General features: G+C 41.5%; 1 protein-coding gene across 1 annotated transcript in view; it reads right to left on the reverse strand.

Annotated features, from left to right (window-relative positions):
* Nucleotides 1–2,227: 2,227 nt before the first annotated feature.
* DCLK3 (doublecortin like kinase 3) overlaps nucleotides 2,228–18,862 on the reverse strand; it is a 52,332-nt gene continuing 35,697 nt past the window's right edge. The window contains exons 2-5 of the mRNA XM_088464404.1: nucleotides 12,050–13,836; nucleotides 8,211–8,343; nucleotides 6,457–6,624; nucleotides 2,228–2,424 (exon numbers count right to left, since the gene is read on the reverse strand). Of these exons, the coding sequence (XP_088320530.1) occupies nucleotides 2,228–2,424; nucleotides 6,457–6,624; nucleotides 8,211–8,343; nucleotides 12,050–13,836 (2,285 nt within the window). The remainder of the gene's footprint in view (nucleotides 2,425–6,456; nucleotides 6,625–8,210; nucleotides 8,344–12,049; nucleotides 13,837–18,862) is intronic.

The raw sequence follows: 18,862 nt of genomic DNA on the forward strand, positions 1-18,862 counted from the left end.
AAGGTAAGGATGAGGGTTAGGCATGTAGGCGAGGGTTAGGTCTAGGCAGCCACAGGAGACGATTAGGGTTAGGCCAGTGGTTCCCAAACTTACTTGAATCATGGTTCGCTACAGTATCAGTATTTTTTTCATGGCACCACAACTCCAAAAATGTCTTAATGTAATAATTTTTGCTGAATTTCTCATTAAGTAAATTGTGCTTAACTGTCTTCTTTAGTTTCAGTTATGTGGTAGTGGACAGGTTTGTACTTCTGTTTATCCACATATGATTTGCAGCTATTAGCATTGGTTTTGCCTATCACATTGACCATAAATAATTTGATTTGGTACTCGACCACCAAACTTTGTCACCCCTGCAGATGCCCTGAGGCAGCCTAGGGTGCCACAGCACTCAAGTTTGGAACCACTGGGGTAGGCACTAGGGAGAGGGGTAGGCTAGGGTTAGGTTTAAGCAGTAGTTAGGGTTAGGCACCAGGGGAAGGGTTAGAGAAAGTGACTAGGGGGAGGGTTAGGGTTGAATAAAAAAAAGTGTGTCAGCCATTTGTGTGTCGACCACCTAAACATGTTGACATTTTAAACCTGTCCACCTTCTGCACTGTCGACCATTTGTCAGTCAACCTTTTGTCCATGTCGACCCTTTGTCCATGTCGACATATTGCATGTTGACCATCTGGTGTCGACCTATTAACTGTCTATCTATTATACCACACCCAATAAAGCTACCTTTCCAGGGATAGCTATTGGCAGATATTGCCAGCGATAGCTTTCGCCAGGTCGATCCGAAAAAGGCTCCCCCTCCCCCATGCAAAGCCTATTTAACAAAAACAACAAGGTGCTTGTCCTCCTATCAAGTATAGCAGAAGATCCTTACAAGAAAAAGGTTTTATTATTTTAATATAGTTAAGGATAGCAAGATATATTTTTTTCCTATTTTTTTTATTACTATTCTAATTTTTCTTTCATTTGTAGTGAAACTAGAACTGGAAGCTTAAGTCCTTTATTCGAGGCCACGGAGCAAAGCCAGACCATGAATGTGCAGATACATGCAGGACTGGCTGGCGAAGCAGTAAGTCTCCTCTTTTTATTCAGCAATACAAGATTTCCAATCGCTGCAATAAATGTCAATAGAAAACCCTTTTTTAAAAAAACAAGTGTATAGGAAAATTTAGTTTATCATATAACCAACAGTTTTCTGAGGTGTGCAACAATTTGAATGAGCTATACCAAGAACAGCCAAAGTTATGATGCACATGAAGACAATGATGTCAATAGAAACGTGTGACTTTTACATAGAGATGTGCGGGTCTGTTTCTCAGAGAACCAACAACAACCGAATTTAGGGGTTCATAGTCGAACCAAGTCCCGGTTCAGATCTTCTCGCAGTTCGGAACTCAGATTTCAAAACACCAAACTCTGGTTTTGGATGGCATGCTAACTGGTCAAAATGATGTAATTGTAGCTGTTTGTTTTTTAAAAAAAACTAAATACAGATCCAAAACCAAACCCAAAACAAGTTAGGGTGGTTTTGCAAAACGAAAACACGAAGATGAATCCAGATCCAAAACCAAAACCCGGGGGTCGACGCACATCTTTACTTTTACTAGACATACCGCTGTGGATAATCATGGCTTGTGTTTGACTTGTATACTTGCAAATGGACATCTTTCATATTCTACTCTTTTATATCATGTTTTCTGAATGCATTTTTCAAACTTTCCATTGAAGGTAATACAAAAAAGCGCATATTTATAGCAGATAAGCCATAATCATTTTCTAATGAGACAAAATAACACACAAAATTTCCAAAATAGATGAAAATGACAAACAAGTGACAAGCCCGAGGTGCAGTGATACATCTGTCATTGAAAGTAAAATTAAATACAGAAGCTCAACCTCAGGGTAAAGTGTACAAATGAATTAAATCAAGTCAATCAATACAAAGCAACAAACCAAAGCCTTAATTAAAAATGTATAATTACAGAACAGCTTACTCTTCTAAGATATACTTATCTAGCAATTTTGAGTTTGTTTTCCTGTATAAAAAGGCTGGGCTATATTCTATAAAAATGTTCTCCCCCAAGCTCTTTTTTATTTTTTACTTCAAACTTGAAATCAACAATTGCAAATGTTTTAATACGCTTGTGAGGTGTGCTATGATATTCAATCAGTTACCTAATAAAAATATTTCACTAAAGTGGTCATGAAAAGATCATATTAAACAATAAAATTACAGGTTGCCATATGAGTTCTCCTTCTGACGGCGGTTTCGGAAATGACGCTCAATATTAATGGTAACTTCTCTCTGCAAATTTCGATCATTCATTTTTCCTTGTGACCTAACCCAGCTGTGCTGCAAAACACACCTGGCTGTGAATCTCTTCCTGGGATTCAGCACCAACAATCTGTTGATCAGATCTTTAGCTTCTGCAATTAAAGAGAAAACTTGCCGTTAGCACTATTGGAATATCCTCTAGATGGCGCAGTGATACATAGCTATAGAGACATAAAAGTAGAGAAAGTGACAGAATGCTAACAGGCCCGCATACATGGAGAGAGTTCTACTGTTATATTTTCTATCTTATCAATTTTCTCCTTTGTGTTTGTAATTCTGAGTACCCTTAACCTTCCATTGAAAACACCATAGCATTGACACTCACACATACACAAGTGGCTTGTTTGTGCTGCACCCATTCACTGCTGCACTGCCCAGGACATACCTCCTAATATTCTGCCAGCTGGGACGAAGATGGAAGCTGGTGGGCCTGCAGGAGAGTTCCCTAGAATGGAAACAGTCCTGGCTACACTGGGACAGTTGAGAGGTAAGTCCGTAGCACATAACACTTATGGCAAATTACCATAGCAAAAAAAGTCTCAGCAGGACTAAAGTGGCCAAATAGGTCAAACCTGCTTAAAACACTACACACAAGGAGTTGTTATTTACCTATCACCATACTTGGTGACATTATATACCTTCCCCCAAGGAGAATTCTCGAGTGAAGGTGTGTTTAACTTTAATCACAGCCCTACCACTACAGTGTCAAAAGCATGATGGTGGCTGTGCAACTGATGGTGTTGTGCAGGAATAAAGACTGAGGGGACAGCACAGTTGCTGCCCCAACTGCATTCTTTTCTGCTTTGCAGGATGCCTGGGAAGAGGCAGAGAGCACTTCCATAGGACATGTCCGACATCTGGCTCCAGTTCTCCCTCGATGTTCGTCCTGTGACATCATGTGCGCGGGAACCAGAGAGAAACTCTGTTTACAGCTACAGCATTGACTGCACAATGCCAAAATACTTGTCATCAAGCCCATGAAAGGGTCTCCATGTGTGTTTGGGTCAATGTGAGGAGGTAGGGAATATCCATTACCTTCTAAAGTCTATAGAAACTAAATTTTTCAATAGAACTGGGTAATATTGTCTGTTGATCACAGGGACCTAAGTACTAAGGGGTCCTATCATTTTAAAGAGGGTACATACCTTATTAAATCTGTATTCCCTTAAATTTATGGACGCTAGGATTGTGGCGATCTTCCCCCATCTGTGACCTCCCCGGCTGCCCATTCTTCAAATTAGTCATCAGGATCATAGGGAGAAGGTAAAGTTTCCAGTTTAAAGGTATATGCAGAGTACGAGACTCACCCATTCTCTGCAGCAAATGGGTTAATATCAATGCAGACTCTGTTTGTTTCCCTAATGGCTGAAGTAAAGAGATAGCAAAAGGACTGTAACTGGAAAAAGTGTTTTTAGGCTATTTTGAAAAACAAATCCTGCAGTTTTCCTCTCTGCTATCTCAATTTTCTGTTGGTGATTCCTGTCTGAAGTCTGCTACATTTAGCATTCTGTAGTTTAAAAATAAAGAAGACAGAGAGTTTGGAGAGTAATTTTAGGGTTGAGGAAGTTTGGTTAAGGTTGTATGGTGGCAGCTTGGCTCTTTAGTGGGAGCCTTGCATGGCAGGGAATGCACGGCAGCCCAGTGGTCATCTTGCTGCATAATTTAGGTGCGCTCTCCTTCAATACACTGGGTAGGCTGACTGTACCCTACTGGGGTCAGCGGCACCATCATTCTAGCAGGCCTGGGAGTGTATTGACATGGGAGTCGGGAACTTGTTTGCTTGCCGGTATAAGCTGTGGTAAAATCTCAATTTGCATTAGGCTGGGTGGTCATTGATCAACTGGGTGTCCTTTCCTTTGCCACCATACTTTATGTCAATTTAATAAATTGCTAACCTTTAAATGCCAGATATGGTTGTCCGTGTTTTTATTCTTAGATAAATTATAAGATGCTGTACTACTTGGGTGACAGGCTGATATCTGCTGCTAGAGCATTTAAAGAAAAATAGGTTATTTAAATTGACTTTATAACATTATGTTTTGGGGATGTGCAAATTATCTAGAAAACTATTCTGCAATAATCAATACACAAACAGCCATATCTTGGAGCAAAAGTATCACTGTTGCTCAGCCTCGGATGCTACACGCCAATAACTGCTGCTACACCCACCATTGTATTTACATTAAAGGATAGAGAATGATTTGAATCTACCTATTGCTTTTATTGTCCAAGCATTTACAATCTAAAAGTTGTTAAGATGAAAACACTTACAATTTTTGAATCCAGGATATTTCTATACATTAATAAATGGTACATTCTGCGTACCAGTGACATGGATCTACTGGTGCATGTTGTACTGTCAGTGCTAAATTTAGTTGCAAAATGTAGCTAATATCTAACTTTGTGTTGTTTGAGGTGTTCCAGCAATACAGTTTTCATGTTCTGAGATTGGATCAAGACAAATATTTCAGTATAGATTGTAAGCTTGCGGGCAGAGCAGTCTTACCTCTTTGTCGGTCTGTTATAACTTAGCTTGTTCTATTACTGTTTTGTTCCCAAATGTAAAAGCGCAAAATATATGCTGCTGCTGTACGAGGTGTGGCTATTAAATAACGGGACTGATGTTATAATTTATGTTTCATTATATTAAGTACATTTTAATTCCATTCCCCTTCTGTGTACTCCCCTTTTGCATCCACACACTGCTGGATTCTTATATGCCAATGGTCAAAGCCGTGCTGTAGCTCATTATCTGTCAGCTGTCTCAACAGTACCGTCGTTTTCTTCTTTACCTCAGTGAAAACGGATTCCCTTGAGTACAGATTTGACTTTAAGAAAAAGAAAGAAGTCACACGGTGCTAGGTCTGGCGAGTATGGAGGGCGTTATAGCCAGGGGCTTCTTAAGAGAGGAGGGGGCCCATGTGGGCACTCCCCGTGCGGGGCCCCCTCCTCTCTCCCCGGTGACCGGCAGCCGCCTGACGCGGTTGGCCAGCCACCGAAGCATTAGTAGACTCTGGGCACTAGAGTGTACCCGGAGTCTACTGCGCATGCGCAGAACGCCGGAAAAATGAGCGCGGCGGCTATTTTTCAGTGTTCTGTCAGCGCTGACACCCGACGCGGGACCACGGACAGGTGTTTAACCTAATATGGGTGCAGTGTGTGTGCAGAGGGGACGCCCTGGACCCAGGGGCCCGTGTGCCCCACACACCCTGCACCCATTATAGATATGCCCCTGGTTCTAGCACTGCAATCTGTTTCTCAGCAAAAAACTGAGAGAGCTGAGTGGGCTGGAGCCTTGTCCTGATGGAGGATGAAACCATTTTTCCACAACTCTGGCCTTTTTCTTCTGATTCTTTCCTGCAAAATTGCTAGAACATTTTTGTAGTAATGTTGATTCATCATTCTGAGTTGACGGTCATTTCAAACAGTTTTCTCAATTTTCATTTGTTTTTTGACGTGCAATGTCTTCCAGGATGTTCATCATCTTTGACATCCTCACGACCGTCACGAAATCTTTTGTACCACGCAAACACACATGCACGTGAATTACAATCTGCCTCTGATAACATACGGAAAGATTTGATGGGTATTTTGTGCAATTTAACTAAAAATATTAAGTTGCTCAACTTTTGAACTAAGCATATTTACGACGCATGTGATAAACACAACTACTTCGAACGCTATGTGACAGCAAACTATCTGTGTATGAGAGGTGAAACTTGCCAAACTATTATGGGATAGTCCAAGGTCAATGTTCCCCCATTGCTTTGTAACTGACGCAATATGGTTTATTTTTTACTAGAACAGTCTTGTTATTTAATAGCCACACTTTGTATAAGAAATGTTAATAAATAAACAATAATAAATAATTATGAGTGACCAAATGCGTGATGAGGAAAATATCCTGTAGAATAGTTGTAAAAATTTCACTAATTTCACTTCACTGCGCAAACTATACTAGGTGTGTCCTTAGCCGATTATTATATAGATAATACTAATGACAGAATATAAGAAATGGCTGAGTTTTATTGATTACTATGGGTATGCACTATTGGCTACAGTGCACCTGTTTTATTACCATCTGCCAGCAAGAGTTGTGTATTACATAACTATTATCCTTTTACCATCAGAGATGTTATCCCAGTATGGTGATGTGAATTCATATTCACCACACTGTATGGTCTGGAACAGTTCTTCATGATTGCGTTCTGGACTTCGGAAAGGTGGAAATCCACAAAGTAGAATATACAAGATAACTCCAGTAGCCCACATATCAACCTCTAAACCATAGCCTGCAGATTGATAATGATAAATGGTTAAGAAAGCCATTACTGTTGTCAAAGTTTCAGATGTACAATCTTTTTTAAGAAAAAGAATCTAGACTGAAGCTATAAAAACAAAATTCAGAATCAGATATTGGAACTATTAACACTGTGAGGCTTATTCAATCCAACGTGATAAGTGAAACATTTTCTCTCATTTTATTTTAATTTTTTTTATTTCAATTCAGTTAAACTTTATTGTAAACTATGGTTTCATTGTGTCCATTATACTAGAACAATAGTGTTAATCCAAGAATCCCACACTTTTTAAGTACCCTGCTTTTCATAGTGTAGGGTGAGGTAGGAAGAGTGCCAGCACTTTTCAGTCCAGTGCTGGTAGTCTGTAACCGGGGGTACAAACTAATCTATTTGTGCCCATCATTTTCCATAACAATAACACTGCTGGCTACCCTGGGGATGGTTTCCACTATAATAGAAACATTAGTTTTGTCTGGACACACAAAAAATACTGTTCAATAATGTGAGAAGATTTCTTATTTAGTCATCAATAGTATTTAATACCATTATAGTTATTAGATTTCATGACTTGAATAGCTTTTCTCACAGTATCATCATTTATTTTGCAATACTTATGTGATGAGTTTGACACATTTGCAATGAAATCAATACAATAATGGCCCGTACACACGGGTCGATCAGACAACGATCAGATAATGGTGACTGATCGTCCTTCCTATGCTGGATGTTCGATATTGAACATCCAGCAACATGTACCAACCCCCAACGACTTTACGATCCCGCGATCAACGAGGATCCCTAGAACAAACAGGCTAACCTGGTCGATATCGACCAGGTTGGCCTGCATGCTCAGGTAATGGGCGATATCGATATCGACTATACGTGCCCACGCATCGACCATCATTTGGTCGTTAGAGGGGTTGAAAACTAGAACAATATAAACAATCAAACGATATGGATATCGTTATCGTTTATATCATTCTTTTAAGTTGGACCGTGTGTATGCACCATAACAGTTTTCAATAATGCCATTCAATAACAGAGTTGTCACTGGGGCACTTTCTCACAGTACATGTGACCTCTGCTCGAAGTAAATCATATTTGCCAAATTTTACGTTGCTCCCCCGGGAGAGTTCCCGGAGGTGCAAATTTGGGGAAATGCAGGTGCAGAGTTTGGTGTATTGCACTAATAAATCCTGCCCCCTGCAGCACAATGCTAACCATTGCGGGATATTGAAGAGGGGCACTCCTATCTTTCACAATTCACTAGAAAGTGGGCAGGATGTGGGGGGAGGTAACCCACACTTCTCAGAGTACTGTACATGGGAACTGCCCAAAATTTGGGAGTCCCCCGGACATTCCAGGACAGTAAGCAATGCAGATGAATTGTTTTTAAAGCATAGCTTAAACACACATTATGGGATTTATTTACCAAACAGCAATTTTACTTTTAATACTGTTAAAGCCAAAAGACTGCCATTTAACAAATACACCCCTATGTCCAGAGGAAATGCAGGAGTTTATATACAAATTAGCATTACAAATAGAGGAGGAAAAAAGTTACAAGGCAAAAGCACCTTTTTCTGATAGTATCTCAGGGGCCACATATGTTGGAGTTCCACAAACAGTGAACATCGGTTCTGTGACATACACAGCAAGTCCAAAATCAGCTAGTTTCAAAGTTGAAGAGCCATCAGCATTTTGTTGCACCTAAAAAAATAAAATAAAAATGTTTCTACAAGTATGAAGTTTTTCAGTAAAGGCCACCAAAGAATTTAAGATGTAAGGTGGATGAATATGATAAAGAGTGTCAAACTGCCAATATTGTTACAATGGTTTTTTAATAGAGAAATCACTTTTTAGGAGTGGTGAGTGCACTTGTGTAGTTGTAGTTTATCCAGCTAATTAACTACCAGTATTTTGTCTGTGCTTTCAGCAGACTCAAAGCTATTGGGGTTTTCAGAGATTTCGTTTCTGCTATTCCAGAGGAAAGCTCAACAAATTAGCATAGAAAAACGAGCGTGATAACAACACATTGGGGAGCGTGATGCGTTCTTCAGTGATGAACCTTTTGAAGCACTAGGATGCCTCCAGGTTCCCTTCCATAAAACACACTTGAATTGCCATATGCTCCCGAGGCACCATGATGATTTCAGTTGGTCGAATGCACCAACTGGTGGTGGGGCAGGATTGCCATGAACCGAACCAAAAGTTTTCCTGGTGGGCTGACCAACTATTGGGCCACTGGAGGCTTTTTTGCAAAAAACTTTTTCTTATAGATTTATTTTTCTAATGAAATGATCAGGCGCTAATTGAGGTTAATCCTGACCTTTCTGTTGCCCGGTTCTAACATAGTTTTGTTTCCTGCCATCCAGTGCTGATTCAGCCCTCCACCTCCTCCTGTTTCCTGTCTCCACCATATCGCCACAACTCATCTAACCCCTTGCTGACATCCACCGGTAAGTGATGGAGCTTGTCTTCCATGAACGCACAGAACTGTCAGTAACCTTCAGGTTACAGTGTCTCCTCCCTCACCCCAAAAAAAGCATCAGCAAGTATTATATGACGAGTGTAATTTATCCAGTGCTAAACCGTGCCAGTTACGCTGGTATGCATAAAGTAGATCAGCAAAGGACAGCTCTCTTGGTAAGAGCTGTCCTTTGTGAATGAGGGACTTCTGGGTCTATGACCCAAAAGTCCTAATAGTGTCATTCTGCGCATGTGCAGAAGGAAGCACGCACCCTGTGCTTGGTGCATTTGAGAAATGTGATCAAACCCACATTTTGGGAGTTTGACCGCATTTCTCCCATTGCTGCATCCCATGTAAGAGAACGCATTCGGGCGTTAGTTACGCCGGTATGCCTGAACAAAATCACAAAGAACAGCTCTCTCGGTAAGAGCTGTCCTTTGCGAATGTGGGACTTCTGGGTCTATGTCATTCTGCCACCGCATCCAAGGCTTGGTGCATATGAGAAATGCGGTCAAACCGTCCCCCAGTGACCACTCCACAGTGACCAAATGTTGTAAGTACTTGTGAAATTACATTGAGTAAACGGACTACATAGTATTCATTGTATAAACTATTATGATAATAGAAGAATAAAGTAAAACAGAATAGAAAGCACAATTCTGTGGAAGAAAAATGTCTGTGTGAAAGTAGTAATAAATGCCCCACAGTATTATACTACTTTGTAATTTAGACAATGGCAGCCTCGTTTACATTTGCATTATTTAGGGATTATTATTATCTAACTACTTTTATATTGTGGTAGTGGTATTATTGTAATGTGTGCGTGGTAGTATAGCAGTAATGTGGAGGTGGAGGGGCAGTTGTATTGTGTGAGGGGGCTGGGGGTCAGTGGTATAGCTATAGTGTAGGGGCGGGGGGTGGTGTTATTGCTGTAGTGCTGAGGGACTGCTGTCGTGTGAGGGACATGGGGTAATGCTGTAATGTGGAAGGGCTTAGGTGTATAACCAATTGCTGTAATGTGGAAGGGCTCAGGTGTATAACAACTGCTGTAATGTGGAGCGTGGTGAGTATTGCCGCTTGCTATTACCTAAACGCATTACAGATGTTCTCTTTCTACACTCACACAACCACTGACCCAAGGCCAACATTGTTGCATTAATCGCATAGCCCAACCATCTGGCTAGCGTAATTTCCAATATGTATCAAATTTCTATTTCCCTATAGATGATAGGTTTGCAATCAGTGTCCTCATACTTCTCTATCTGTCTGTTACTACCCAGTGTCAATTTATTACTGATTGGTTCCCAATTGTAAAGCACAATGAAATATACTGGTGCTATATAGATATGTCCACATATATCTTACGTCCATGTGCTACAAGTCGCATTACAAATAACGCGTGAGCTCCGTGCGACTCAGTAGAGCCGAGCATCTTTTCGTGCGATTTTTTACCTTTAACTGCGTCTTATTTACAAAGTGATGCAAATAGGACACACAAGCTTCTGCTGATTACAATGATATGCAGCATGCCTATATTCTGTGTGCAGCTGTGGGTGTAGCTGCATGCTAAATACTACGTTACAGTGTCAGCGGCTGAAGGTAAAAACTTGCACGGAAAGAAGCTCGGCGCTGCCGAGTCACGCCGTGGCATGGCGCAAGTAGAAGGTCTGTTTAATACGCAAGGAAGTAAGATGTATGTGGACACATCTGTATAAAGAAATATTAATAGACAAATAATAGTTTGAGGGGTATAGCGGATTGCTGTAATGTGTGTGTGTGTGTGTGTGTGTGTGTGTGTGTGTGTGTGTGTGTGTGTGTGTGTGGTGTGTGTGTGTGTGTGGTGTGTGTGTGTGTGTGTGGTGTGTGCAGGGGGGGGTTATTTATTGATTTAATGGGGATAATAATGTATTACTGGAGGTTTTAGGAGACATAGGCCTATTGATTAAATGTGAATGCTATTGAGTTTAAAGGTGAACCTGGTTGGGGTTTAAAGGTGACCCTGGTTGGGGTGACTAGAATGTTTATTACTTGCCCAGCTTGCCAGGAGTTGACTAGTATCCCTTTTCCAAACAGGACTCCAACATACTAGGATCCAGCCAAGAGGCAACAGCTAGTAGTGAAAGGTGCAGGTACTGGTAAGAGAGAGACTATATGGCAGCTGTACTGACTGGTGTGGGAATTTCTCATGCACTCAGCAACTATACAGTCCAGTCAAGGGGTAAGTTCTTCAAACTGTATTGGCAGTATAGTCAGAGGCAGTCTACCTGCCTCTGACTGTACTGTTTAAAATAACATAATGAGGAGAGCATGTTATCTATAACTCTAAAGACGCAAGTTCTGTTGCATGGATCCCATAATATTTACTTGCCACCAATGTTTTAACTTGCACCATTTATATGCGCAGAGTCATACACATTATTGATCTCCTTAACACTTACGACTGAGGATTAACGGGTTGTAAAGATGTCTTCTCACGTAAGCAGAGTATATAAACAGAGTATAGTTAGGTTTATTGGGCTATGATGTAAATGTAAAGTATCTCTTGCATCTAGTATAGGTTAGGTGGAAGCAGGGGCATGGACGGGGGTGCAGATTACCTAGGCCTGAGCATCTGTAGGGGCCGGCCCAGCAGTGTAGTGGCCTGGGAGCAATGAAACCGTGGTTAGCACCATAGTGATGTATACATGGGGACATTGCCATGCCTCCAAAGCATCCGGCCCACCCACAATCTCACCTACCCTGGTTGTAAGTGCACAGTGATGACGAGGACAAATAACAAACCAGGTTTATAATGACTATATCAAGCTTCATGGAGGACGTCTGCATCAAGCACAGTCTGTAATGTGCCATATAGTACATTTTTCTAATAAAACTGCCGCTTATGTTTATGTCATATACTTTTTATGCTCTTATATAAAACATAATGCTAATAATGAAAATACTCACCAGCAGATTCTCAGGCTTGATGTCCCTGTGGACAATATTCTTTTTGTGGATATATTGCAGAGCCTGACACAAGTTTGTCAACATTAGGGCAGCATTGTGTTCAGTAAATTTAACACTTTCAGTGATAGCATCAAACAAGTCCCCACCTTTTATGTATTCCAATATCAAGTAAATCTCATTGTCAGTCTCAAAATCATCTAGAAGTTTTACTATATTTGGATGTGAAAGCAATTTAATAATCCTAACTTCATTTTCAATAATATCTTCTTTTCCTATTAGCTTTGCCTTATCAATAATCTTCATGGCATATTCTTCATTGGTTTTCCGAAGTCTACATTCCTTCACAACTGCAAAGTTTCCATCTCCAATCGCTCTACCAATCTCATAATACTTTTCTATATCCATCCTGTTTTTAATATAACATGGTCTATTAATGCTGAAAATTCCCTTTGCCTCCTCCATTCTTGGTGGCTGATCTTCAACTTCTTGTGCCTTTGAGTCAATAATTTGCATGACATCTTTTTTACTGTTGGAATCATTGTCAAAATCGGTTTTGTCTCCTTTTATTTGCACATCTTCTTTTGCGTCTTCCAGGAAGTTCTCAATGAGCCTACTACGAAGTTTTATTGCTGAGTAATTGTTATGCTCATCACTGCATTGTTTCCTGTCGTTGTGACATTTAGTATTAACAAGCGCTTTCCTTTGGCTGCTGTTAGTTTGAGTTTGTGTTCTGGAATGTGACCATTGTGAGTTCTCACACAGATCCAATCTGCTGTCCACTGTTTCCTCTACCTCACTGCAACCCCTACTGAAGTCCTTACACCTACTATAGCAGGTTATACATTTCAGTTTTGACTTCTCTGACTTACACTTATTCATTGGTAGATCCCTACACTTCCCGATCAAAGCAGCATCTTCTAATGTATCATTTTCAAGATCCCTGTTAAGTCTGTGCTTAAATTTATATTCTTTACAGAGTTCACATTTAAATGCATAATCCAAACTTGGGGTCAACATTTTATTTGGTTTGCTATGGCAAATTTCAAGTTTTTTCATTATTCCAGGCAATTGTTTTTGATCTGTCTTACATTTTTCATGTTTTTTTGTCCTCCTGGTCTCTTCAGTCCTATTTTTGGTACACATTTTACCATCACTTTTGTTTGCTAATCTGTGAGACAAGGTCTCTTCATAATTGTTGGTTATGTCTGTGTCTTCATAGCCGCTATCTATATTTAGCCCCTTATTGTTCAGTTTGTATTTGAGTTTTTCATAATTATCCTTGTTCTGTCTCAGAGGTCTATCGGGGTAAAGTTCATTTAACACAATTTCAATGCTCTTCAGTGTCAGCTGTTCTCTACCCAGTGCTATGAAAACATCGTCCCCACGGAAGAAATCAGACATACTACGTATTTCCTTGCCTTTGAGGTTATACAATTTCCGTACACGATCATTTTTCCACCTTGGAAATCCGAGTGCTTCCGATATATCAGCAACAAGCTGTTCAAAGGTCTGGACAGCCCTCCGGTTAAGAAGTAAAGTGATTTTTTTTACAGGGTAGCTTCCGGGTTTAACAACAGTCAAAATTCTTGGTTTTACTGGGCTGTTCTCAGAATGTATTGTGTGAAAACCGTTTCGAGATTGGAAATAGGGTGATGTATAGTTGTTTATGCCCTGGAATGGTTTGCCAAATCCTCTAGGGGCTATAGGTGGACATGTTACCTGGTGTCTCATGTCTGTGGACCTTCCGTGTATATTGTTACTTAGATGACCATAAAGTGATTGTTGCCCTGAAAACAATAAAACAAATTGTTCAAATAAATCCACAGAATTTTCTAATTAACAAATCTACTATTGCATACCTACTGTTGATGTCAAAAGATGGTTAGCTTGAGATTCAAATGACTTTGAACAACTATGAAGCACAGATCATTACATTTACAGATTAACCTCTGGTCGATATTTTATGTGATTCAAACTTTTTCATTTTGTTATACTTTTCTAGCTTGTACAGTAACTCCATCTATAGATAATTCAAACTTATGGTTGAGAACACTAAGCATTTTAAATACAGCAATACAAGTGTTTTTTTAGATATCTTATAATACCTACTTACAATCATTCCTTTTTAGATATCTTATAATACCTACTTACAATCATTCCTTTTTAGATATCTTATAATACCTACTTACAATCATTCCTTTTTAGATACCTCATAATACCTACTTGCAATCATTCCCTAACTCATTCAGTTTTCCTGGTACAACGTCACAGAGCACTATGCACGTGGTGGGGAGCTGGGTATGGGATCCCGACGTCAGAATCCAGACAGATTTTTGTAAGTATTATAACCCTAACCCATCCTTCTCGCAGCCTTAACCTCCCATCCCGCAGCCTCACCCTAACCTTCTCGTCCCGCAGCCTAATCCTAACCACCCCCTCCCCCCCAGCAACCTAACTCTAACAATCCCCCTAAACCTAAGTTCCAAAACTTCATCATTACAGTCCAGGTTTTAAGGATATCCATGCCTTAGTCCAGATGGTTCAATCAAATTGACTGAGATACTAATAAAGTCACCTGTGCTCAAGCATGGATAGCCTTAAAACCTGGTCTGTAATGGCAGAGTTTGGGTAGCTCTGCCTTATAGTATAGAGGAACTTCACTCCTTTTCAGATGCTATGCCCTTTTTTACTTGTCCTCGTAATGCAACAAAATAATTTCCTAGAGGGAGGTCCAAGGGACAAGAGCAAGGGCCATGGCAACACGATTCATGTCATTTTGGCTGCCTTAACTTGTGTTAAAATAGATATGTGACCTGACAGTGTTAGCAGTACATTTTAAAGTCACGTTAACCAATGCATATAAAAAATAATACTGTAGTGAAGTGTCTTTTAGATAGTATAGAATACTTTTTTAATAAATGCAGATGTCTAATTTAGCATGTAAAAGACCCCATTTAAATGCTGACATAGGGCATGATTAAGAGATATGTGTTATGCTTACCAGAGCATAAGGGATTAAGAGATATGTGTTATGCTTACCAGAGCATAAGGACGCCCACTGCTGCCTTCTCATATGAGTTCAATGTCGCTTACCTGCATAAATATTGGTAACAACGACGCACTTAAAGCAGCCATCTTGTCCTTGCGGCAGGTCTGATCTGCCGCAGCCTTGGGACCTCTTCTGATACCCAGAGCTGCATATGCAATCTCAGTAGCTAATTCATGCACGCCCATGAAATGGCGTTCAAATGGACAGACATGCCTGCGTTTTTCTAACCCTCCTCCCATTACCTCCACCAAATGCTGACTACCTGTCACTCACTCTGTGATGGATTCCTCTGTGCGTCCATAGTTGCAATGTGATCGCTGCGCACCCGCAGTGCAGCTTATACGCATGCACAATGGCAAACATTCACTCGAACTGCGTGTGTAATTGCCTTTGCTTCCAGCTCTGACTCAGGCCCATATATACAAAATAAAAGTGCAATTTAAATTCAATTATAAATTAACATCTAGTGTCTTCACCTTTGAATATCAAATATTTGTGAATGTCACAGTCCGATGCAAATATCAATTAAGTAAGACACCGGTAAAAAAAAAGGGGGTGTGGCTTCGCAGTAGGAGAGCTTGGCCTCGCGGGTAGGGGGCATGGCCAAGCGGCCCGAACCTCCCCGTTTTAGTCTCCAGGGGGTGCGGACTGGCACTTTGGTGTCATCCCTTGGCGGGTGACACCCGGGTGTGGCCCACACCCCCTTTGTAACACTACTGGCTACACTGCATATAACTGTTTCCCAAATCAGTGCATGTTTTTCAGATCTCCTAGTTGGTGCACAGGTGTATTCGCTACTAGCTAACACATTTTAATAGATCCACAGGTGGTGATATTTATTTCACTGCAGATACTGAGGAGATCTATAATATAGGCACTGTTAGAGGTCCCTGAGGACTGGAGTTGGGAAACAGTGGCATATAATATAGCAGCCACACTAATGTATTATAGGGGTTTGGTATGAGACTCCGGCGCTCGGGATGCTGGTGGTCAGAATCCCAACGCCGGCATCCCGACAGGGTTAGAATACCGACACCTGTTGGTAGGTATCCTAACCCTCCACCTCTACCCATACTTGCCGACAATCAGCTCCAGCCTTCTGGGAGGGAGCTGATTGTCGGCTAAAAGCGGGGGGCGGGGCCGGCCATTGGCGGCACATTGGGGGGCGGGGCCGCACAATTGCGTCATCATGGCTCCGCCCCCTCTTCACAATGCCGTTATTTTTGGCATTATGAAGCAGGAGGCAGGGCCACGATGACGTGATTCAGCGCGAATCGCGTCACCCCCCCTTCGCTGCAGGTATTTCTAGTTTTTTCAGGGGGGATGTAGGGAGGGTCGCAGGCTCCCAGGAAGCTTGCCTGCCTTTCTGGGGGGCCCGGGAGCGGCAACTGAAAATCGGGAGGCTCCCGGCCAAATCGGATGGGTAGGCAAGCCTGCCTCTACCCCTACCACCCCAGTGCCTATATCTAACCTCCCCCCAGTGCCTAAACCTAACCTCCCACTCCCCGCACCCTAAACCTTACTCTCCCCCCTTAGTGCATAACCCTAACCCTCCCCCTAGTGCCTAACGCTAACCTTCCCCCTAACCCAGCTACCTTCAGGATTCCAGCGGTCGGGATGCCCACGCTGGGATTCTGACAGGTGTCGGGAACCGGGTGCCGGCATTCTGAGTGTCAGAAATCCCTGCGGTCGGGATTATGACACATGTATCACAGATGCAAGTCAACTGCACTTTAAGGCAGTCTGAACTCATTCAAAACTGCTTGCAGCCCTATGAGCAAATTCAGACTGAGAGTGGGCTGCGAAGGGTGTAAGTTCCAGTGCGGCAACGGCAACTTGCACACTTCGTGGCTAACTGGATTGACCTATCAACTTTCAGTGGGAGAGTCCAGACACAATCAGCCATTCAGTAGTGGCAGCCAATCCTCAGTGCCATCAGTGCATATATAGCACCAGGGGATGAGCACACGCAATAGCTTTTCCTCCTGACAGCTGCATATTAATCTGTGTCCAGATCTAACTGTTATTTCCCACCCTCTTTCTGCCTTTCTAAGATTAGGAAGTTATAAGTGTCATCAGATGGCCTTTCCCTGATACTCCAATCTGATAGGAACCACCAATGTACCGGTCGGAAACAGTGATCGGCGGCCATCGATGATCCGTCGGGGTATCTGTGAAATTCTTCATGTTAAAAATCCCCTATTTGCTTATCACAATCAGATTTTTGGTTGGGATCGGCAAATCAGGAAAATCCAACATATTGGATTTTACTGATACCCCAACCCCGGTGTCTAGGGATCAAAGAATTGCCCCAATCCATACAGATGCATATATGAGTGGTTTATGTGCACATATGTGGTAAGGTGATGCATATTTTACACATAAAAAAAACATACATATGTCTACATGAGCCCCTCCCAGGCAATATACTAATATTGTAAGTCTGAATATTAAGTTTACTGTATTGATTGTCAGTTACTATACATGAAATATGTTATCACCGCCCTTTACTGAGTTAGAGGAAATTACAGTGTGTCAGGTCCTACAGTGTTGGAAACAAAGTACATGTGAAATGACAGTTTAGTGCCAGTTACTACCAGCAGCAGGTTGCCAATGAGCCTGATAAGACATGAGTACTGTGGTGTGATAGTCATCTTCAGAGAGATAATGACAATAAATATTTACAAACAGTACCTCCCAACATTTAGCGCACTGGGAAAAGGGGCATGGCCGCAAATTTGTACATCTTTAAAACAAATTCCAGTGTGGTTAAAGTCACAGCTCGGTACTACTAGTACACTTTGAGTGGTGTTTCGTTGAGTCTGTGAGGCGAGTAATCCCCAAAATGTAAAGAAAAAGATTGTGTGCTACACCTCTCGGAGAGTCACAGTCGCGCCATATGGCATATAGTAACTAGGTGCACGAGGACACATCTGTAGGTGAGGGTGAGAAGTTTAAAATGGTTACAGAAGGGGATAGGAAGGGAGCCAGTGAATAGATTGGCAGAGAGGCATGGCATGGCAGAGACCTAGCAGCATTAAAGAGAGATTGAAGAGGAGCAAAGCAACTGAAAGAAAGATCAGAAAGAAGGTTCATGGTGTCTTCTTCCAAATATATAACAGTTAAACAGCTATGAAAAAAATGGGAGATTGCAAAGTAGTGCAGGGCTCACATTGCAGCACTGTGTGGCAGGTGAATTCTGCCCTCTAAACATTTACCAAATCCAATGTCCTCCAGAGTTGGATTGTCAGCAGCCCAGTGGAGACTAGCACTCTACTCCCTTCCGTAGGCATGAACAGATCGTATTGCGCCCAGCTCATGCTCTAGTGACCTCTGTGGCCATCTTGGTCTCAGAAATATTCAAGTTTAAGGGCTATATTTACTAAAGGTCGATTTTAATCTGATACGTAAAAAACTAATTCAAAAGTTAACTGTTAGTAAATGTGTGATTTAGCCCCAGAAACACAACATCGATTTAAATCGATTTAAAATCAAAATCGACCTTTAGTAAATATACCCGTCTCTACCCATTCTTTTGCCACATTCCAAACATACCACACTACTAAAGTGGCAGAAAAATGGCACATCACTAAAGAGAATGCTTCTGCCGTATGGCACGATAATGATGCCGATGCACGTTCCCGCTGGTCGTTGGTCGGAGTCTGTGATCTTTTGAACATGCAGAATGATCACGAGCTGTCTTACGTACGATATTTTAAATGATATTGCCATTTTCGACTGATCAGAATGACAAATCGTTAAAA

Source organism: Taudactylus pleione, unplaced genomic scaffold (genome assembly GCF_031769625.1).
Source record: "Taudactylus pleione unplaced genomic scaffold, aTauple2 ptg000054l, whole genome shotgun sequence".
Lineage (NCBI taxonomy): Eukaryota > Metazoa > Chordata > Amphibia > Anura > Myobatrachidae > Taudactylus > Taudactylus pleione.